Source organism: Artibeus jamaicensis, unplaced genomic scaffold (assembly GCF_021234435.1).
Source record: "Artibeus jamaicensis isolate MK-2021 breed Jamaican fruit bat unplaced genomic scaffold, CSHL_Jam_final contig_64, whole genome shotgun sequence".
NCBI lineage: Eukaryota > Metazoa > Chordata > Mammalia > Chiroptera > Phyllostomidae > Artibeus > Artibeus jamaicensis.
The window spans coordinates 10,781,754-10,805,848 of record NW_026521911.1 but is presented as its reverse complement, the minus strand read 5'-3'; the positions used below and the strand labels follow the sequence as shown (position 1 = coordinate 10,805,848).

The window sequence follows — 24,095 nt, the reverse complement described above, 5'->3', positions numbered from 1 at the left end:
GGAGTTCCTACAAGATTGTCAGCTGATTTCTCAGAAGAAAATTTGCAGGCTAGTAGGAATTGAGAGAAACATTCAAAGTCATGAAAAGTGTAGACCGATAGCCAAAATTGCTCTATCTAGCAAAGCTATCATTTAGAATTGAAGGGCAGATAAAGAGCTTCCCAGACAAGAAAATACTAAAGATGCTTATCATCACCAAACAATTATTATATGAAATGTTAATTATATGAAAGAGACTTATTTAAGAAAAAGATCAAAACTATGAATAATAAAATGGCCAAAAAAACCCCACATTTATCAATGATTGAATGTAAAAAACAAAGCAAACAAGAACAACAGAGACAGAATCATGGATACCAATAGTGTTTTGATGGTTGCTAGATGAGAGGGGAGTGTGAAGGAAAAGGGTGGAGAGGTGAGGGGATTAAGAAGTACATATAGGTAGTTACAAAATAGCCAGGGGGATATAAAGTCCAGTATAGGAAATAGAATAGCCAAAGAACCTATGCATGACCCATGGACATAAACAATGGTGGGGGTATTGCCTAAAGGAGTGATGGGTGCTGGGTGGAGAAGGGCAAAAGGGCAAAACCAGGACTACCGTAATAGCATAATCAATAAAATATCATTGATTTTACAAAAAATCAATTATAATGTTGAAAACTACTGTTATTCCTTTGTGACAATTGTAATTTAACTCCTCTTGGTTTGACCTTCCCATTGACAAATAAACAAACATGAAAGAGAGATGATGGCAGAAGCAGGTCTTCTGCTGAAACCTCTGAAGTCCCCTAATCATCAATTTACTTTTTTGTCTTCTCCATTAAACTATGCCTTACTTATCTTCTTATGCCCAGTACCCCAGCACCTAGAAAAGCAAATACTTAGCACATAGAAGGTACTCCATATTTTTTGGATGAAATCACGTTTTATAAATGAGAAAATGAAGGCACAGACAGATCAAAACTTTCCCATTAATACATGCTGCTGAAAAAACCAGGTCCCCTGTCTTCTCTTTCTCCAACATTCTTTTCATTTTATTGCTGCTTCTGAAAAAGAATGGACTAAAACAGAAGGCAAAAAAGGACTTTTGTAAAAAGTTTAGCTTTAAGTAGATGAGTCCATTGCAAAGAAAACCAATCGGTGAAATCAAGTAAATATCCTACTTTGGAATTCACTTAGATGTGACTCATCTTTGTGTCATCTTTAAGAGGTTGTCCATGTTGAGTTTTGTCATGCCTATTTACTCCAGACTTCTAATGAGTCACCCAAAGCCTAAGACTCAGATGGCTCCTTCTTGTTTATGTCTTCCTGTTCCCATTTATAGGAGGTAATGTTTTTCAACTGGAGTTGTTCTTCCTGGACAAAAAATCACTAGCCCTTGAGAAGAAGCCAAGATAAAGTAGATATAGCCAAATATTAGCACAACAATAAAACAAAGTCATATACTTCATAGCAGTGATGATAATGGCACTTATTAGTTGCTTAGACACTCTTTACAGAAATTTGCATACTCATTTACTCCCATATAAGCTTTACCACAACATAAAATAAATTGCAAATATATTTTTGCAATTGTGTATGTCATAGCCTCTGCCCTTAGCATCTAGTATAGGTAGAAAGAATGGTCTAATACACAAGCCATAACTAGAGAGAAGGAGAATTATGTCTTTAACACATTTGTGTGAGGCACTATGTTGAGCATTATATACAAAATGTGTGTGTATGTGTGTTCATGTAACTCTTCACAGAAACACTATGAGATCTTCTATATGGTCAAATATAGAGAGAACCAGAATTCAAGTCTGGTCTGCTTAGCTGTTCCATTTCCATCACGTGGCATTTCAGCCAGCTGAGGTCAGTAAGAAATGTGGAGAGTAGAGGTGAGTTGGTCAGAAAAGATGTTGTAGGAGAAAATAACATGCAAGTTGGACCTTCCAATATGAGTTGGGAAAATGTGATCGGAATTAGATGGGCAGAAAAATCGAGAAATCTGCACATATCAGCTGTACCTTAGGGCATGGGGCAGGTGTCCATAGACAGGACAGAGAGCTACTGGCCAGTGTGAAAATTGGAAATCTGGAATTTGTAAATTCTTCATTTATTAGATAGTGCCCAAAATGTGAATCTTAAGCCATACTTCTTTTGTGTACCCATACTCTGGAAAGTTCTATTTTTAGGAAAGTCATTTTGTACTAGAAATCAAAAATATCTCAGAGACTGCAACCTACTGCACTAAAACATCCTTAATTATTGGGCAAATGGGATTGTGAAACAGAAGGGAGACTATTGCTGCTGCAGAAATTTCTCTCACTGGCTAGGAATGGCCTACAATACAGCATAGTAGGAACAGGCACTTTCTTCTGGACTGGAAACCAGACTACTTGAAATGTAGTCCTGACTTCGTACTAAATACTATATTCAAAGTCTCCTTACAGGTAAACCATTCAATAGTATTCATACCTATGAATGGTCCAAGTTGAACTAAACCATGTTTTCTAAGATGTGCTCTTCTAAATCATTTTATTACAAATGTCTGTGAAACAGTTACATATATCCTTCTTGTAGATTCACAATGCAGATGATTACATCAAGGGCTCTCAGGTGCCCTGTAATAAACAAACATTATTTCATCCAGCATTTAAATAGTCACTCATTGACAGAACACTCTGGGAAGTGTGCCACTGTGTGCTCCGCATTGAACTGGAATTCCTTCCACTTCTGGAAAATTCACTTTGCTTTAAAATATGAATTATTGGTTGCACCTCTCATATTCTGAACCTAAATTACTGAAATTTTAAAATTGCACAAGGACTTCATTAGGATCCTGGAATATTATAGTATTTTGTCTGCCTTTTTCTTCTCAATTTTCAGGACTCAAATAAAAGTGTTTTATATAACTCTGAAAGTGATGACATAGGGAGAAGAGGAGATACAATGTTTTTGGTTCACTTGCTGAGTAACCAACTTGAGAGGTGAGTTAAGGATGCAGCTAGAAGGCTTCAGATTACAATCTGCACTAATTCCTCAGCACAATCATAGTAATATAACCTCTGATGTACCCAGCTATTGAAGGTGACCTCTGGGTTTGCAGTCTCGGGATCAAATAATAGTTCAAAATGATTTAATTATTCTAGAATGAGGGATGTGTGCCAGGAACTATGCTAGTCACTGGTGATACCATAGTCATTAACATGGGTGCCTGCCCTTAAGGCACTCCCAGGCCAGTGGGGGAGCTGACAACCACACAGGAACAGCACAGTTGTGCAAATTCCTTAGAATTAGAGTATATATGGGGTGCCGTGGCAACATGAAATAAAGTTCCCTGTAGACTGTCACTAAATGATATTTAGTCAAGTCCCTTTCCTTGATCAAGTAAGTTCAGAAGAAAAGAAATTGTTCTTGTGTTTTCTTTTCACATTGGCTGGCATGATGATGATGATGATGATGATGATGATGATGATAAATGAGTAGGTTTATGAGACCTTATGAGAGATGGAGCGACTTTACTTAACCCCTTTGCAAAGATCATTGCTTTTCTCAAAACAAGTGGACCACGCACAGACAAATAATGCAAACAATCTTCCACTTATATAACTTGAAAAAGTTTTTCATCAGGGTGGGAGGTTAAGCCCTTTAGTACAGTCCAAAAGCACAGGGACTAGGCTTCCTTTCATTCTATCCCTAATTGTACCTGTCAAATAGCAGAATTTCCACAGAGGGATCTTGATTTATCAAGTTGGGTTAAAGACGAAAGGGAACATAGGTCCTGGAACACAAAGTCCTCAGTTTTCAAGTGACACCTTGAGAAGCAATGAAGGCAGCAGTGGCTTGAGCAAGGCCACCCAGCTGGTCAGGGAGAAAGTCTCAGATAAGATTTAGGCCTCTGAACCCCGTTCCCATGCACTCTATTCTGCTTCTATCTCTAGTGTCCCAAAGTGCTTGTGAACACTTACAGTTTTCACCTATTGAATTTTGTGTTTAGCTAAAATAAATTATTAGGCGGAAACTTTAAAAAAGAATTACAAACTAACACCTAACCTTGTCATAAGACAGACATTTTAAGTTTACCCAACAAAGACATATCTGCCAATGATTTCATCATTGAAACTCCCAAAACATACAAATAATAGGAATATTTTACCAATTTCCCTAGTAGGTCAGTACACAGATTTGTTAGGAAACTCCAGGCTTCTTCCAGCACACTGATTTACCATTTCTATGGTAAGGTCCTAGTCTTCAGTGTCTAAGGGGGCTGCTAGAGCACCAACCATCACATGTGCTTTTCTAAAAGCAGAAGAAGAATATGACCTCTTGCATTAAGTAAAGGTACCACATACCATTACTGCTTACATGTGTCAGATAGTAGTCTCGTGAATATACAATAGATAGATACAAGAAAATGTAATTTCCATCATTGAGTATATGGCAGCATACTTGGCTACAAGTTGAGGTTCTAGTAATTTGAGAGAGAAAGGGAAAGGATCAAACATGGCTCCAGTAATCAATGCTGGGCTAATCACTTACATCTATCTCTTTCTGACTTGCTCATAAGTATAAATCCTCATTTCCAACCCATACTTGACTTCTCTACTGACTGACCATATACCAAACAAAATTAATTCACTCAATTTATGCATAAGGGAATGAATGGCTACTATTGCCCTCAAGTTTGCCCATGTACACAACAGGAATAGTGAAATTTTCAGACTAAGGCTCTTTACATACAGAATGACACCCAGTCTCCTCATCTGGCCTTTCAAATTCTTCCTTACACTGTCCTTCATTTACTTTTCCAGCCTCATTTCCCACCATGCACCCAAGCAAACTCAGTCATCTCCAGGGGTTCTGAACAGTACATAATTCTCTAAACCCAAATAAAGCCTTCTTTTATAACTTCATACTTTTGTTCATTCTGGTTCCTCATCCTCTAATGCTCTTTGTACTTTCATGTTTTTTGGCCAAGTGATATACATTCCTCAAGGTTGTCCATGAATGTCACCTTTTCCAGTCTGGTAATTGAAACAAGTGTTACTTTTTCTTCAGTTTACACAGTAGCATGTTGTTCATCGTTCTTGTATGCACCCCTTGCATTGTGCCTTGTCTCGTAATTATTTGTGTACATGACAATTTTCTCAACACTAGACTAGAATCTCACTGATGGAGGAGGTCCGGTTTTATACACACAAAACACACAAGCACACACAGAGCGTTTAGTACTGGCTATTTACATATACTAAGTAGTTAACTCATGTATGCTGACCAAATGCATGTTAACATGAAAGTAGGCACTTTAGGTAAACAGTCATCTCCTGAGACCTAAGGATGTGATCCTCCTTTCTGAGAGAAAAGGTGTCCTACAAAGGCAGGCATAGCTGGGCTCATACAGAAGAGCCCAGCTGTGAGAGACAGACAAACCTGGAATTAGTCCCTACCTCTGTCACTTACCTGCTAGGTGACCAAGGTCAAATGATTTAATATCTGTAGACCTCATTTTTTTAATTTGTAAAATGGAGAGATTAATAATGAATTCACAGTGTTCTCATCACTCAATGCAAAGTGCCTACTCCAGTGGCCAACCAATGGCAGGTGCCCAGTAACTGTTCCTTGTTCATTTCCTCCTCCTCTTAAATCCCATACTATTAGATAATAGATAGACTAAGACATCTTTGCCTGGAAAATATACATAACTAGTATTTTCCTATCATATTTTTTAAAAGACTGACAGAAGACAACTAAAATTTAAAAATTCTTTAAAAACTTCTAAAAATCTTACCAAAACAATATTACTGGAGTGCTTCTGGTAACAATGGCAGTGTAATTAATGCAGTACTCACATCCTCACACAACCACATCAAAATTACAACTAAACTATAGAACAACCGTCATTCAAAACCACCTGAAATTTAGCTGAACAGAAGTCCTATAACTAAACATCAAAACTGGTCTTTCCCAACTTCTTGGTCCATATAGGGCAACCATAAAAGGTATTACATCAAATGACACCTGAGACTAAGAATGTAACAGTAGCTTCCACTAGAGGCAATCCATCACATTTACAGTGCTATAAGACAGAACTTGAATAATAAAGTCACTTCAATGCAAGCCTTATGCTTGTGACCAGAGTGACTTAGGACAGAAAAAACCTGTGAATATTCTGGAGGCCTGCCAGAGAGGAGCTGAGCTTCAGTACAAACATCATCTCCTGTGGCTTCCTTGAAATCACTAAAAAGGATCATTTGGATGGAGCTGTAGTTTACCTAGGTTTCTGGAAAAATTGAAGGAAAATGAGACTTTCTTAGACAAATGTCAGGAGAAAATAACCTACTTAAAAATCCCTATCTGATGAAAGATGACTTTATTGAAACCAACCTAGGTGCCCATCACTAGACAAATGGATAAAGAAAATGTGGTGTATATAAATACAGTGGGATATTATGCAGCAATAAAAAGAATAAAATCTTGCCATTTACTACAAAATGGATGGACCTAGAGGGTATTATGCTGAGTAAGATGTCAGACAGAGAAAGACAGAAAATGTATGGTTTTACTTATATGTGGAATCTAAGAAAACAACACAAAAACAGATTCATAGTTTAAAAAGACCAAAAGGATGGTTGCTAGAGGGGTGGGGGACTGCATGGAAAAAGTGGAGGGGAACATAGTCAATAATATTGTAACAACTATATACAGTGTCAGACGGTTACTAGACTTATGTTAGACTTATTGTGATGATCACTTTGTAAGTATATATTGGGTTGGCCAAAAAGTCCATTACATTTTTTCCATAAAATAAGACACATTTCTTCATTTTCACCAATAGCTTTATTGATTGGATATTTCGAGTATGTCAGCTATCTCCTGCTATTGGTTTCTTGTGGACAGAGGCCAGGGAATGCTGCTAAACATCTTCCAATGCATAAGATGACCCAACAGCAAAGAATTATTTGCCCAAAATGTCAATAGTACCAAGAAACTTTGCAAACCACTTTTGATATATTCGACTAGTCACAGCACATTCTCTATGCACTGCACAAATCTTTTTTGCATTTCAGTACCATTTTTACCTTTTTAAAAATAATAGCCCTGGCTGGTGTGGCTCAGTGGATTGAGTGCCAGCTTGCAAAGCAAGGGTCACTGGTTCAGTTCCCAGTCAGGGCACATGCCTGGGTTGTGGGCCAGGTCCCTGGTAGGGAGCATGTGAGACACAACCACACACTGATGTTTCTCTCCCTCTCTTTCTCCCCTGCTTTCCCTCTAAAATAAATAAATAAACAGATAAATAGATAAATAAATAAGTTAAATCTTTTTAAAAAATTAACTCTGGCTGGTGTAGCTCAGTGGATTGAGCACCAGCCTGTGAACCAAAGGGTATTTGATTCCTAGTCAGGTCATGTGCCTGGGTTGCAGGCCAGGTCCCCAGTATGGGGTGTGCGAGAGGCAACCACACATTAATGTTTCTTTCCCATTCTCCCTCCCTTCCCCCATCTAAAAATAAATAAATTAAATATTTTCAAAATTTAAATAATAAAGCATAATATACTGAAAATGTGCATTTTCTTCCATCTCTAATATTAAAATGGCTGCACAAAAATTCACCAGTTCTGACAATTTTTTTTCAAAATGTGCACTAAAATGACAGCTGTCACAATACAATCTAACAATTGTTTTGAATGAAGTTAAAGACAACTAAGCATTACTAGAGCCATTCTACTGGAAAAAATGTAATGGACTTTTAGGTCAACCCAATACATATTGAATCACTATATTTTATTCACCACTAACTGTTGAAATTAATGTAACTAATATAATACTGCATACTATACTTGAATGAAAAAAGAGAGAAAAGCAAAAGGCAAAGACTTTTAAAACTTACCAAAAAAAGGGGAAAAAAGGAATAAATAAAAAGAGGAAAAAAATTACCCAATATTTCATTTTTTAACGTTAGGTGATTAATATTCTAGGAATCTATCTGTCCATATAGACAAGTCAATCAACTATACAGATGGATAAATTATGCCTGATTTAATTATACCAACAAAGATATAAATTGATAAAATTTGATCATATATTACATGAAATATATGTATAAAATATATATATGTATATATTTTTTTTAAAGTTGTTTTAGTTCATTGAAGGAATAGAAATATAAAACAGGTTGATTGAATTTTAGAAAATACAATTGGAAATTATTTAAAGCCGCTAAAAGAGTTATTTATTAAATGCATCAGATTTTGAAAGCAAAAAAGTTGAGAAAAGAGAGACAGAGAGCAAAGAAACACAGCAGTCACTATGGGTGAAGGGACTACCACTAGCGCCACCTCAGAGGACTTTTTCAACTTTCCCTTGAAATTACAAAAGCCCACATCTCTGTGGATAATCAAACAAGTTACTTCACTCAAATACATGTTTGTCTACCTATTTCATAGATTCCATACGCTTCCTCACTCAATGTTAGTAACTTTATCTTCCCTAACTGATTAAATAAAATTGAAAACAATCCCTTGTGGATTTTCCTTCCTGCCAGAATTTATTTAGTCTGTCCTAGGCAATGAGCCTGTTCCTTGCCCAACAGTCCACCTTGATTAACTTCACAAGTTGGTTCCCTTAGGATGCTCACCCATCTGCAAAACGAGAGAAATCCTGCTCACCACTACCCCAAACTACCAGTCTGCAGGGCATGTCCTCAAAACCCAATACCTACTTTCTTTTGGCAAATTCTATGGGAATCAAGCATTCATCATACCTAAGTATTCCACTATCAGCTGCAGATATGCCTAAAACTCAATGATGAAATACCTCTGAACAATCTAAGCCTGTTTTCAGGTTTCATTTATCATTTCTAAACTTTGTCTCAAGACAAGAAGCACACCCTCCAAATGCATGGCTATGAGGCAAAGCCTATAGGATTACTATTTCTGTGAAACATGTATCAAATATCGCTGCTTAAATCAAAGGCGATACTAGGTTCCTAAAGACAGATGATATTCCAGTTTTACAAGTTATTGCCCAGAGCTTGGGTCCCCAAACTTTCCTTTTCTCTGTGGCTTCACCCCTGGCACTCTGAGAAGAAGCTTGGGATTTTGCAGAGCACAAGGTCTGGCCAGTCCAAAAGAAGTGGGTGGCTGCAGGAGACTGTCACACTCATCATTCAGAGTGGGCAGCCCTTAGTTTCCTCTACAGGTTGTACTGCTTCTGCTATTGTATTTTACAGATGAGGCGCCAAAGAGTTGGAGTAATGTCCCCAAGGTCACACAGCCTGGGTTCTAAATTCAGTTCAGTTCAGTTCAATTTAGCTTCCTGTTGTGAGAGCCTTCTCTTCTGGGCTCAGTATGAAAGATATAGAGGTGAATGAGATGCTCTCCTAACCCTCAGGAACTGAGCAGTTTACTAGAAAAGTAGACCTACAGACAACTCAACTGAAGTGTAGCCTGCTAAGTGCAAGAATAAGACCATGTGCAAGGTAGCAACCTTGCAGAGGCGGTTCCCTCCCAACAGAGGAGGGAATGGATGGTCCTCTCTGGATAGGCTCAGGAAGGGTTCCCAAAAGTCAGGAGTTCCAAAAAATGGATTGAAGTTTGCAGAATGGTTTTATGCTGATTTCTATTTAATCAAAGCTTCAACCTTTTGAACAATGTTAAGAAAAATTCTTGCCTGAAAAATTCCATTGGCACTGCATGAGTTGTGATAGAGTGTGCCTGAGAGAAGGGAAGGGGTTTCATGGCCCAGCTCCTGTGCAGGCTTTCAAGGAGAGATAGGAAGGAAAAGAGACTGAGGGGAAAAAAGCTGAGTCTGCAGGATATGAGATTACTGTATTACAGAGGTGGTTGTCATTAGGAAAATGCTTACAGGATGCCCCTGCTCAGTCGGGTTGGGTAGGCAAGTGTGCTACCACCTGTCCAATATCAGTTCCTTTCTGAGCACCTAAGGAAGGTTCCTGCTCTGTGATCTCATAGCACCCCATTCTAATTCCTGTGATAACACACATCACATTCAATTTTAACTATATTTAGGGCCTTTGCCCTGGCTGTTCCTTCTTCCTAGAACACTTGCCTCAGGTGCCTGCATGACTCCCTCATCTCCTTCAAGCCTGGCCTTGATGTCTTTCTCAGTGAGTCCTACTTTGACCACCCCACGTAAAAATGCATCCTCACCAACACTACAACTCTCCCCCATCTCAAAGTCCTGGCCCCTTTTCTTCTGCCTTATTTTTAATTTTTCCACAGCAATGATCAACCCCTAACTTATTATACTATTTACTTATTCATTAGGTTTATTAGTTACTGCCCACTTCCTCTCACTAGAATGTAAGCTGCATGTAGGCAAGAATTTTTGTCTGTTTTCATTTACTGATAGATCCCCAAGCTCTTAGAATCATCACTGGTACATGCTTGTACTCTGTAACTATTTTCTGAAAGAGTAAATGAGTAAGTGAGTACCTGAATGAATATACTTCCTACCTATTCTCTCCATCAAACATTATGCTCCATGAGAACGGGAAGCAAGCCTCTTGTTCTCTGCTGAGTCCTCAGCAAATAATAGTCATTAGCACATTGTAGGCACTCTGGAAATAATACTGCATTTAATATTTCAATGACTACTATCTCATATCCATATGTGGGAGTTAAATCACATGCTAAAGTCAGTGTTTTCACCTGGGTGAGGAAGGAGCCCTCTTCTGTCCTCTGTCTCTGCTCTCATCCAGCAGGTGAGAAAGGGAACCTTTTTATCTCACACATGTGAGATTTTTAGGCAAGGTTTCCCTTAATGCCAATCTTCTCTTACCTCTAGTTTCCACCCAGTTTTCTAAAAATGTATAGACAAAAAAAAAAAAAGTACAACCTCAGTATTGGGGGAGCCGAAGTGGTTGTCCCACAGTCTAGTTTTGTGGTAACCCACCACTAAGGATTTGGAGTAGTCGTGTGACATGTTCTTGGATGTGCCCCACCTCTTTTTTATATGCTCATGAAAGAAGTGAACATTCTCCAACGCCCCTTCCCCGCCATGCGCCGTGCAAGCTGATATCACTTGTTTATGCTGAGTGACTAACAATGGAAAAAAGGGATGGAATTTACAGGGAGGAAATTTAGATTTGACTCAGTTGACAAATTTGAGCACCTCCTGGGTGTCTAAAGCTCTTGTGTATGTAATTCGCATAAGGAGTCTGTTGGACAGACATTCTTGCCCCTTATTCTGCACCTTTGGAGACCAGGGTACAGAAATGAATGTCACACAGCTGCTTCAGTGTCAGGACCCCTGCTTGAACACAGGACTATGTGGTGTCTATGCCCCATGGTCTTTACATGAGTCTTCTACATATATATTTAAAGGTTTCAATGATCACTGTGTGTCAGCAACAATGAAATTCCAAATCAGGATATTTATTCCTTGTTTTTCTGCATTGCAAGGTCACTACTACTTTGTGGCAGTAAGACGGTAAAGAGTGAATGCCGAATCTTGGTCTACATTCTTAGCTCAGATCAGAAATAAAAGGCTTCAGTCAGGGATGTGTCAACCTATCTGAAATATCTTGATTAATATACTTGATTGCGTGATCAACGAGGCTGGAACAGATGAGCTTTTATAACTGTCATAAAACCTGGGCTATTCATCCTGGACATGTTCCTCTTTCCCATATTTCATTTTCTGAGTATCCAGCTGATGGCATGTGGGGGAGCAATGATTTTAAGATGATTGATCATTTCAGCCTTAGCCAGCCCCGAAACTTGAAGCATTGTTCACCATGGTCTGATGAGCCCTGCCTGGGCAGGTTCAGATTTGCCTCGGCTTCCCTCCGAGGTGGGGGAAGGGGTGGGGTGGAGGGCTGTCTGTCAGCACTTCAGGGTAAAGCCGCTGGACAGAGTGCTAGGACACCCTGAGAGAGAAGGAAGGCCGCAGTAGGCTCTGTCCCTGGGGACTTGGATGATGAGTTGTCTGAAATGATCAACACACAGGCCTCTGGACATGCACAGTGGCTCACACTGTGTCCCTCAGGGAATCGGGAGCACTGGAGACTCAAGAGAGGCTGAGAGAGAGAGGGTTGCTGCCGCTGGAAGTGATGCTTCTTCCCCAATTATAATCAAAACGCTGCAGCCGCAAAAGGCCCAGGCCGTGAGGACCTGTAGTTGGTGCCCAATTAGTTCTATCTTCCATCATGACAGTGACGGTCTGATTCCTTGGGCACAGTAGAAACTGACATTTTCCCAACACCCTCCTAACATGGAAGGAGACAGTCTGGAATGATGAGAAGAGCATCTTTAAAAGGCACAAATCTGACTTACAAGGTTGTTGGTGATTAAATGACATAACTCGTGTGATACCACAGTCTATGGCACATAGTGCATTTACCCTTCTATAAACTGGGAACAGATAATAAATACCTAGAACAGTGCCTGACATGTGAAATCTACTATGTGCTCAGTAATTGCTCAGTAAACAGCATCTTGGCCAATGGCCTCTTAGCAAAAATTGAGAGAGGCCAGTGTGTTCAGATTCACTAAAACTGATTTGCTCGTGACTTTAAGCACCCTTTTCACTGGGGACAATTCATTATTGAAATAGATGGGATAATATGTGGCCTTGCTAGATCTAATGAGCCTGTATATGGTGACTCCTCCACAGGGGTGTGGATGTTATGGTTCCTCCAGGAGATGTGAGGAGAAATCAGCTCAGAGCTGTGTTCCCCTCCACCCTGGACGAGTGTGTTCTGACTTGGGAGACTGGACATCTGGACTGTTGCAAGAGGGTCACTTCTCCCAGGAAATTCAGGAAAGCTTGTGCTGGAGGCTGCTCAGGCCTTCCTCGCCCATTGTTTCCTCCTACCTAGGCCTTTCCAGGAGAGAAAATAAATGGTTGTATTCCAGGGACTGCCCTATGATTGTTTAGGTGACAGACTAACAGAAAATAACTTTCACTGGGCATCTGCTACGTGGTAGACTCTGGAGATGGGAGGAGTTGCGCCTTCCCCATCTTCCATGCTAGTACCAACTAGAATTTGCAGATGTTAAAAATCACAATACAGGTTTACATAAGAGCATATGACAGGAGCAGTTCTGGGACTGATGGATGACAGAGACTGATTTTCAAATGCCAACAGAATCCTGTGAGTCATGTATTGATATCAGCCACAAGGAAAGTTACCTCATTTCCCCAAAGTGTCTTGCAGGACAAAGATATAGAGCCTGACAGGTGAAACATACCTTAGATTTTGGCCTGCTAATCATACACAAGTTGAAGCCCAAAGAGGTTAAGTAACTCACTCAAGATCACACAGCAAGGCTATGCTGACTCCAAAACTGGAACCCTGCTCTCCTGGCACCATCCAATATTCTTCCTACTTCCAGGTTGCTGTCTCTGCTTTTGAAACACTTACTTATCAAATTTATAAGTGGGTGAATGAATGCTTGTAAGAAGAGAAAACAATTGAAAATTGATCATTTATAAAGTAAGAGCCACTATAGCTCAGATCTGTTGCTCCCAGTCTCACATCCTCCTCGGGGAAAAGTGTTTGAGAAAGTTTACTGTATATGCATTTTTATATCATATTTAAAAGGCGGCATATTACATTCTCCCTCCAATACTTGTAGAAATAACTTTCAGTCCTCTCTAGAGTATGGAGGGAGTAAAGTAAAAAAAAAAAAACTGTCAGTTGGCAGTTATTGTGAGAAATGATTTTCCTATGTCACCTCATTGAATCATTGCACATATACTGATATTAGGAATGATTAACCTCATTTTATAAACGAATTAAAACTCAGATGAGCCCTGGCTGGTGTAGCTCAGTGGATTGAGTGCAGACTGTGAACCAAAGGGTCAGTGGTTCGATTCCCAGTCAGGGCACAGGCCTGGTTGCAGGCCAGGTCCCTAGTGGAAGCCATGTGAGAGGCAACCACACATTGACGTTTCTCTCCCTCTCTTTCTCCCTCCCTTCCCCTCTCTCTAAAAATAAATAATATTTAAAAAAGTAAAATAAAATATATAAAAAAAACTCAAATGAGTCCACTGATTTTTTTCAGTGACACTTGAGGAAGAGATGGGCTCACTTGAATGTGTGTCTTTATTCCAACCTCTATGCATTTTCAACTATCCAGAGTCACTTACCTTAACAATGGAACATGAGCCATCCAAGCCAGCCACAATGGGGTGGAACAGAAAGAGTTCATCTAGCTGCTTTTATTCACTCTCCTGCTGCAGGGGAAGGAGGGGACCAGGTTTCCTCCCATCAAACAGAGGTCCCATCTTCAAAAGACAGGAAATTGAGTGGAAGCACTCTGCTTCTTGGATCTTAACGTTGTCATGGAAACAGAGACTGCTCCAGCCCAAACAAGTTCACAGCACAGGAGAGAGTAATTTGCTGGTTCATTTGTTCCTTTATAAATGCATTTGCAAAGACTGGACCTGGGAACTTCTGACCTTCAGCAGCTTCTGATCCAGCAGAGGAGAAGAGACAGACACATTCCCAGGCTTGAATGCGCTTCCCAAGAGAGGGGCTTGCAGGCTGCTTTGCAACTTACGATAACAGGGAGGCTGCTTCTTCGGTGCATCAGTTTCCTTATCAGAAAATGGGGACAATAGTATTTATCTCATAAGGTTTTTGGGAGAATTGGATAAAGTATAAATGTAAGAAATTAAAGCCTTAGGTTTTTTTATCTGCAAAGTGAAAAAAATCATACCTATATCTCAAGCTATTTACAGGGATTCAATAAGATGACATCATAGAAAGAAAAGGTACTTTGCACAGGGCGGGACCAATAATAGGTACTCAGTAAATCATTATTACTGTTGAAGACTAGTTTTTATGTTACGGGAAATGAAGCGACCAGACACCGAGGGATTCTGGAGTACGAGGTTTATTCCTTTTTACGTGCACGGGCCCAGAGGAGTCAGTCTCCAAATTCTGAGCCCCGAACAAAGGATTCTTGGGGAATATATAGATTAGGGGTCTTCCTATCTACGTGGCAAAGCAGGATACAGAAGCAGAATGCGGTAATTAGTCCTATCTACGGGGCAGAAGCAGAGTTCAAAGGCTAAATGTGAAAATTGGTTCTATCTGCGGGGGTGCTAGCCCTAGTCCTAGTGACTATCGGGCTATCTGCTTTATCTGCTCTTCCTAGACGGCCTTATTGTTCTCCTATGGCGCCTGGGGTCTTGGGTGAGCAAAGGTCTCCTGGGACCTCTCCCTTCATTTCCAGTCCTCACTATCCGGCCACCCGCCCTCCCAGACGGCCCCATCATTCTCTCTAGGGCGCCTGGGTTCTGGGCAAATAAAGGTTAAACAGAGGTTTTTCAAAGTTTCCCATATCATTTATTCCGAAGAACCTTTGAGAGGTGTCCTTTTTCTACCTGCCCCCTGCTCATAATCACATTGTTTCTTGTCCTCTGTTACTAGTCTCCTCTCAACGCTGTAACAAATTACCTTCCTCCATCCCCACACCCAGCAAAGGCGGCCTGGTGCTGCTCAGGGTGCGCCTCTGACCTATTCTTCTGCCCTCTCTTCTGCGCTTAAGGACTCCACTGGCTCCACGCAGATAATCATAAATAATCTCCCCATCTCAGAACCCTTAACCCGAATCACATCTGCACATCTCTTTTGCCATATAAAGTAACATATTCACAGGTTCCGGGGAGTATGGTGCGGACATCTTCGACAAAAGGGGTGGGGGAATTATTCTTCCTATGATATCACGGACAACCATGGCACACATCAAGTAATTTTACCTGTTTTCAGGGGCACTGTCCCTGTGAGTTCTCTCCACTCTTGGCATTCTGCTATACAGTCTCAAAGTGGTTCAGCCAAAATCGATAATCTGACTAATAAGGGAAAAAATACTAGTATGATCCATGATTATTAAATGTTACTGCAGTCTAAGCCCAATAGGGAGTGGGTGTTTTTGAATGGAGAGGGTTACTTGCAAAAGGGTTGCTACGTGGGTTGGTGTAGCAGGCAGTTCACAGTCCTTGCAGTAGCAGACGGGTTTTGAGTTGAGTCCTGCCCCACCACGTGATAGCTGGTGTGAGTCTGGATGCGTTGCTTGGATTATCTGAGTCTACATCTTCTCGTCTGTAATACAGGCTAATAGATGTATTGCAAGGCATTTGTGCGAACTGAATGTGCATTCAATAAACCAGTCGGGCTTCCTGGAGTCTAGTTCATGGTGTTATTATAAATGCAATCATCAAATCACAATATCCTTGCACATGTGGTCTAAGTACAACATTCCTAGTAGAGGATCCCAAGCTGGATTTAGATTCAGACACACCTACCTGTATTGGAATCCTGGTTCTGCCACATGCTAGCTTTCTTCATTTAGCTCTTTGAGCCTCATTTCCTTGGAAATGAGATCAAAAATGCTCCCATGGCAGGATTGCTGTCAGAACTAATTAAGTGAAATTCATTTTATGTTGGCGTTGGGCACTTTGTGTTCCTCATCCCTTTTTGTAGGTCTATAACGATCTTTTGAGTTAATGTCATACTATCTGCATTTCATAGATGAGAGAATCGTTGTTTGTGGTTAAGAGGCCATTTGAGAAGTTAAGTAACATACCTCCTGAAATTCACAATTAGGAATAGCAGAGTTGGGACTTAAAATCAGGCATCTTCTCTCTCCAAAGCTTGACGTATGACCCATATCATGTCTTTCTACCCAGTAAGTTGAGTAAAGCAATGAATATGGAGTCTTTAGCATGTTGTGGGCACTTAATAAGCACAGTTTCAATCAGGTACCCAAGTATCTCATGGCCACATCTGCCAGCCCCAGGATGAGCAGCTTTGCTCTCCCCTTATTAGACGTCCCTGGTTGGCAAGGGGCCACCACCCAGTGAAAAGCAGGAGGGGCAGGAGGGATGTGAGAGCCATTGCATTATTCATGTCTAATTCTACTTGTCTAATGGACTTGTTAAAAGCACCCTGGGTGGGAAGTGTGAGTCTTAATGGCATTTTATCAAAGTTTCTCTGATGAATTAGCACATAAAGCAAATTAAAAACAGCTTATCACTTTTTAAATTAGGTGATGGGGCATTGGAGCATTTTTCCCAGACGTGAAGATCCATTAATACCCAAAAGAGCCAGAAACTGCCTAAATGTGTCAGCTGCTCGTTTCTAGGGACCCGACAAGTCTGAATCAGTGCAGTGGAAGAGGGTGAGATTGTCTGAGACAAACAGCTCTCTCGGAAACAGTGCGTCACTGAGCCCCTTCCCCAAGGACACCAAGTGCTGACAGCGAGAGTGGGAACCTCCCCTCGGGAATGGAACAGAATGGAACACAGTGAATGAGTGTTTGCCCTGGTGGGGACCCCTGGGAACAGTCTCTACTCCCCTCCTCTGCCACATGGGGATGCTGAGGCTTCAGAGAAGTAGGGCTTTTGAAGGTCATCGGAAACATTTCCACTGACGTGTATGGAGGATCCATTTAGTGTCCAGCGCTGTACTGGGTCCTGAGGACACAGACCTGTTTCAGATGTCTGTACAGAGTCCAAGGACAGCTATGCTAAGTGGCACCCAGATCCTCTGATTCAAAGATCAGTACATTTTTCAATGGAAGTATTATAATAGTTATTACTATTATTATTATAACTAAAATTTGAGTACTCATTAGTGCCAAGTTGGTGTTGCAATACTTTACATATATCATTTCATTTAACCCTTAGCTGCTGTAATTACTATGCCAGTTTTACCATTAATAACTTTGAAGCCCAGAGAGGTTAAGTAACTTGTTCAAGGTCACACAGTTAAAAAGTGGCAAACCCAAGCAGTGTGATGCTAGAGCCTGCTTCTTAGCTACCACCTGCCACTCTCCTGATGGCATTTCTACCTCCACTCCCTACACTTTACAACCAGAAGGAGCCTGGAGCCAAACAGGAGCTTTAAGGATTTTTAAAATAAGAAACACTGAAACAAGAACTGAACAGTAAAGGAACTGCAGGGATTTGGAGGGGAAGAGGATGCAAGCTGCAAAGGGAAGATTAAAGGTTCCTGGTGCTGCTAAATTGCGAGTCTGACCAGAGGGTGACATGCTGGGAATCGAACCCGATCATGAAAGGGGCAAAAAAATGTGGATTTTAAAGTCAAGCAGACCTTACTGTAGATTCACATGTATACATGTGGCCCGGGAGTCTCCTTTCCTCACCTGCAAAACAAATACAAGTTTTATCCTTAGGGTTGCTGCGATGTCAAATAGACAGTAGATACAAAGTGTCAGGCCTCCTGACGTGGGCATCTGTAATGGCATCTGTCAAGGTTACTATCCCTGCCACCTTGTGACCACCTCCACCACTTCCCAGATTGAGGAAGGGGCAAGGTAAAAAGCATTGAGCTGGGAACCTGGGATGAGGAGAGCCAAGCTCCAGCCCTGGGTTCTGCCTCTAAGCCACGTGTCCTGGGGTTAATCAGTGAGCCTGGCTAGATGTATCCCTCGTTTATAGAAAGCGATAGCACTCTATGTTCATCATACCTTCTTGGTAGGATTGGATCGAGTCCCAAATGAGGTAGTGTATATGAATATGATTTACAGTCTGTAGAATGAGTGTCGGGGGTCCCCAGGTCAACTCCTGGGGTTGATGATTCGCTGGGAGGGCTCATAGGCCTCAGCCTTGTCACAGTCATGACTGATTTATGACCAGGAAAGGATTCACAACAAAATTGGCACAGAAAAGGAGCGTGGGCCAGAAGGAACTGGGTGCAAGCTTCCAACAGTCCTCTCCCAGTGGAGTCACGCAGGACATGCCCAGTTCTTCCTGCAACAAATGGTGACAGCAGGTGTGAAATACTGTCTACCAGGGAGGCCCACAAGAGAATTCAGGGTCCAGGGTTTTTACTGGAGGCTGGTCATGTAGGCTCCTCTGCCCAGCATTTCTCCAGATTGCCAGAAAAAAAAACAGTGCTCAACATAATGTTATTGTTTATATAGTTCAGGCACAATGAGCTATTTTGACTAGAAAATGGTAAGAAACTTTCCAAAATCTAAGTTCCCAGATGTCAGCCAAGGGCCACCCTTGCAAATAGGCCTTTTCAAAGATAGCAACCCCAGGTTTGCTATGTTAGCTACGTTTTGCACAGAGTAGCATTTGTAGAAAGGATTTTTATGAATAAGCACTCAAAAGGCAAAGGGAAAATAGTAACAATAAGCACAGCAGTTCATAGGACTGATTGTCACTGTGTGCCTGTCACTCACTGTTGTGCACGCTTTCTCTGCGTTGGCTCATGTAACATTTCATCGACCCAACTCCTTGACGCAGGTACTGTCATCACCACTGTGGTTTATATATGAAGGAGCTGAGAAATAACGGGTTCAGTAGCTTGCCTGGATGTCCAGCTATATAGCTTGCAGGAAGTCATAGGACCAGAGGAGAGCCCTGGAGCCCTGTCAATGTGGCCCCTCAGTCTATATTCTTTTTTTCTTTTAATCCTCACCCGAGGATATGTTTTTATTGATTTTAGAGAGGGAAGAGGGGGCAGAGAGAGGAAAAAGACAGCAGACTGATAGAGAAACATCAGTCAGTTGCCTCCCATGTGCACCCCAACTTAGAATCAAACCTGCAACCTTTTAGTGTATGGGACAATGCTTCAATAAACTGAGCAACCCAGCCAGGGCCCTCAGTCTATATTCTTTACCCCTATGTTACACTCTGCTTGCTACACTGCACTTACCAGGGGCTGGGTGCTCTGTATGTGTTATTTTATTAATGTGAACAACAGTTCTTTGTGAATATAGTTATTGGACTAATTGTGCATTAAAAAAAGACCTGTGGCTCAGAAATGTTAATTTATGTCCCATCACCCCACCAGAGAAGTGACAGTGTCTGTAATATGTCTCTGCCCTCTCCCAGCCTGGTTTTCCGTGGTGGGGGTTTTGTTGAAGCTTTTGGTAGACACCAGGCAAATGGTCAAGGTGGAAATGAGTCATTCTGGGGTCTGGGCTAAGAAACTTCCCCCATAGTCCTCATGTGGAGACAGAGTTAATGGAAAAAGGGGTTGTGTTGGAGTAATTCAACTTTCCCTGCATTATTTCAGAGCTTTAGATGCTGTCTTTAGCTCTTTTTAGTTCCCATGACAGCAGATGTGATATTTCTTTCATGAAGAAAAAGAAAGAAAGAAAAAGAACCACACTCGCTCCTCAGTGATATTACAAAATCTGTTTCCCAGATCTAACTAATTTTTCTTGCACAGTGGTTACACTCTAGGGAAATTCTTAGAATGGAATGAAAAGGGAGCAAACAGGGCGATGGCGAAATCTGCTTCTCTAGAGGAGCTGTACACTGTGGGTGTGGAGGTGGTTTGTGAGAGGGGGCGATGCATGAGGAGGGGGCAACACAGGACCTGAGACCAATTGTCAGCATCTGAAGGCAACAGCTGCTTGGTTTTAAGGTCTCGGTCATCATTCATTGTTTTAATTTTGCTTCCAACTCCCTCACCCCACCAGTCATACATGTGCTGGGCTTTGCTAGGCTAAGCAAATGCTTTTTGGTGGGGAAAGCATGATGCATAAAAGCAATAATTTCCACTCAGAGTGACAACTGCAATGATGAGGTAGGCTCAGCATTCGATGGAAGCAAAAAGGTTTGTCTCGTTCATGTAATTTTGACCTATCTAGACACACACACATAAATATAGGTGTATGTGTTTGTATTATTGCTTTTTAAGTATTTATTCATGTCATTATATCATTAGCCTTTGCAACCATTCAATGTCAGTGATGGCCCAATATTCCAGTTGAGTGGAAGGATCACAGTCCTTTGTGCATGGACATTTAAGTTGTTACCATTCTTCCCTATTATAAAGGGAAGAGTTCTACAGACTGATACATCTGAGCAGATTTGTTCATAACACAACTGTTTTATTCAGAAAGATGCCCACATTTCTCTTCAATATTTCTTTCTTTTTAGCGATTATAAAAATTTGACTGTACTGGGAGGGGGAAAATATATTCATTAGATACAAACCTGTCTTTACCACCTCCTATCATCACCTTGTCACAAGTGATTGTCTCCAAGAACAATACCCCAGTTTCAGGGGTCTATAAAGCTCTGCCTGCAACCACCAAGGAGAAGTGAGAACTAACCTCAATCTGTGACCAAAGCAATAAGCAAGCGGACCATGATTTGGGCGTTATTCCTAGAAGATGGGTGATGGTTTTTCAGGGCCAGAGTGAATAATCCAAACGATGAATCCTAAATCTGTGCTCCAGAGAATCCTAACAATCTCTTCTCTTCTTATTCCCTTCAGAGCCATGTTCGACTATGACAAGAGCAAGGACAGTGGGCTGCCAAGTCAAGGACTTAGTTTTAAATACGGAGATATTCTCCATGTTATCAATGCCTCTGATGATGAGTGGTGGCAAGCCCGGAGAGTCACCCTGGAGGGGGACAGTGAGGAGATGGGGGTCATCCCCAGCAAACGGAGGTAAGAATGCCTTTTCCATTTCAGAGCTTTGCTTTTTGGCCACCCAGGGCGTGGAGATGAGGGAAGAGGAAGATGTGGCAAACTGTTCACAAAGTATCTATTAGAGCAGGATAGTCAGTCTGCAGAAAATTGCTAGTGGTGACAGGTGACGTGAATTAATACTCTCACTTTGTATTAGGGTTTTACTGAAACTGGTGATTGTGGTGAGGTTGTGATAAAGGAAGAAAGAGGATCTGCAGTTTGGGGTCTGCCTTCCAAAACCTTTTACCAGCACTCACCTTTTCAAGATTATGCTTACCAGCTTGAATGCTGACTTGCAAACTCTGAGGGCTTAGTCCAAATGTTCAAAACTTAACAAATAATTCCATAGAAAGGCCAGGTAAAAGTCAAATAAAGTAGATTATTACACTGAGGCCCTGGCTCTGTATTGAAGGAAATAAACTAGAAGCCCCCATTCCAAATCCAGATGCTTGGGATACGAGATGTCGAATATCTGGTGAGGTTGAAAGACCGGTTGTAAATGGTTTTTCACTCTTTTAGTTACTCCTCTCCCCCACCCTCCCCTCCAGCTTTCCACTTCCACTCAGATACATGATTCTATATGTTTCCTAAGTCAAGAGTGTTATGCTGTTTCTTTTCTAAGCATTTGTTCAAGTCTACTTTGGAAAGGCAGGAATGTACTTCAGAAAAACCAACTCCTTCATCTGTCCCAGCAGCTTCTACTCATCACCACCGGGAAGGAACTTTCCTTCCCCCAGATATTGTCTAAGAAGCAAATTATCTACACCCTAGAAAAGAGATACAATATGAAAGCAAAGTGAGAAGCAATGCTTATTCACAGCAACTTCTTCTTGAGTTGCAGGTTTCTCAAAGGCCTCTTTTCACATCCAGACACCCCAAATACTTTTGTAAAAAATCCTCAGTGAAGCTGAGTATGTAAGTGTGGCCACATACTTACAAAGAGACCCAGTGACTGAACTAGCACAACCCACTGTGAGAAGATGTAAATCCCATGGAAGAATAACTGCAGGGCATTTGCACCCCAAGGAAGACTTGTTTCCCATCTTCTCTGCCTGTGGCCACACGGCCCAGGGAGAAATGTGGGGCAGGGCACAGCTGCTCCCTCACTTTTAGTGGGGGACCAAGTGGCAGAGAAGGAGCTGAAACCACAGGGAATCTCCCCACCCCACGCCCATGCCTACAAATCTCCCACCAGCAGACAGTTCCCTGGGTCTCTCTGCACCTCTGGGCTCCTGGACAATTGCCTCACATTGCCCTAAGAGAACATTCTGAGTTTCTACTGTGGCTTCTCATGTTTTTCTGAAAGATTTTGTATTCAGAGCCTTTTCTCTCAGCCTGAGTTTATACTCTGTGTTTCTCCATTTCTATGTACTTCAGAAAAAATGCCAAGGCAACATACATTTTTATATGTTTGATTTAATTAATTGAAGCTGTCTGAGGGGCTGCTCTATAGAAAAATGCCCCGAGGATGAAATGGGTAGAGAAGAAAAACTATGTGGGAATAGATTTCACCTCATTTTTTAAATTATATTTTATAGATTATGCTATTACAGTTGCCCCAATATTTCTCCTTTTGCCCCCTCCATCCAGCATTCCCCACTCCCTCAGGCAATCCCCACACCATTGTTCATGTCCATGGATCATGCGTAGGTTCTCTGGCTACTCCATTCCTATACTGTACTTTACCTCCTCATGGTTATTCTATAACTACCAATTTGCACTTTTTAATCCCCTCACCTCTTTGCCCATTTCCCACACCCTGCTCCCATCTGGCAACCATTGAAATGCTCTCCATATCCATGATTATGTCTCTGTTCTTATTGGCTTAGTTTGTTTTTGAGGTCCAATTATGGATAGATATGCATTTATTGCCATTTTGATCTTCATAATTTTGATCTTCTTTTACTTAAATAAGTCCCTTTAAAATTTCATATAATAATGGTTCAGCAAGGATAAACCCCTTTAGATTTTTCTTCTCTGGGAAGCTCTTTATCTGCCCTTCAGTTGTAAATGATGTCTTTGCTGGGTAGAGCAGTCTTGGCTGTAGGTCCCTGCTTTTCATGACTTTGAATGTTTCTTGCCAATCCCTTCTAGCCTCCAAAGTTTCTTTTGAGAAATCAACTGACAGTCTTATGGAACTTTTTTGTAGGTAATTATCTCCTTTTCTCTTGTTGCTTTAAAGATTCTCTTTTTGTCTTTAACCTTGCCATTTTAATTGTGATGTGTCTAGGAGTGGGCCTCTAAGATCCACCTTGTTTGGGACTCTCTGTGCTTCCTGGACTTGCATGTCTATTTTCCTTCACCAAATTAGGAAAGCTTTCTTTCATTATTCTTTTCAAATAGATTTTCAATTTCTTGCTCTTTCTCTTCTCCTTCTAACGCCCCTATGATGTGAATGTTGGAATGCTTGAGGTTGTCCCATAGGCTGCTTACACTATGCTTTTTTGGATTCTTTTTTCTTTGTGTTCTGATTGATTTTTGTTTCCTTATGTTCCAAATCATTGATCTGATTCTCAGCTTCATCCACTTTACTGTTGTTTTCCAGTATATTGTTCTTTATTTCCATTGGTGTATCCTTCATTTCCGACTGGATCTTTTTATGCTTCTAAGGTCCTCACTAAGTTCCTTGAGCATCATTCTAACCAATGTTTGGAACTCTGCATCTAACAGATTA

At 41.1% G+C, this 24,095-nt stretch overlaps 1 protein-coding gene across 21 annotated transcripts in view; it reads left to right on the top strand.

Annotated features, from left to right (window-relative positions):
• Window positions 1-24,095, top strand: part of DLG2 (discs large MAGUK scaffold protein 2) — a 1,926,133-nt gene that overhangs the window by 1,828,360 nt on the left and 73,678 nt on the right. For all 21 annotated transcript variants that reach the window (XM_053670841.1, XM_053670838.1, XM_053670836.1 and 18 more), the window contains one exon: window positions 21,224-21,400. In XM_053670841.1, the coding sequence (XP_053526816.1) occupies window positions 21,224-21,400 (177 nt within the window). The remainder of the gene's footprint in view (window positions 1-21,223; window positions 21,401-24,095) is intronic.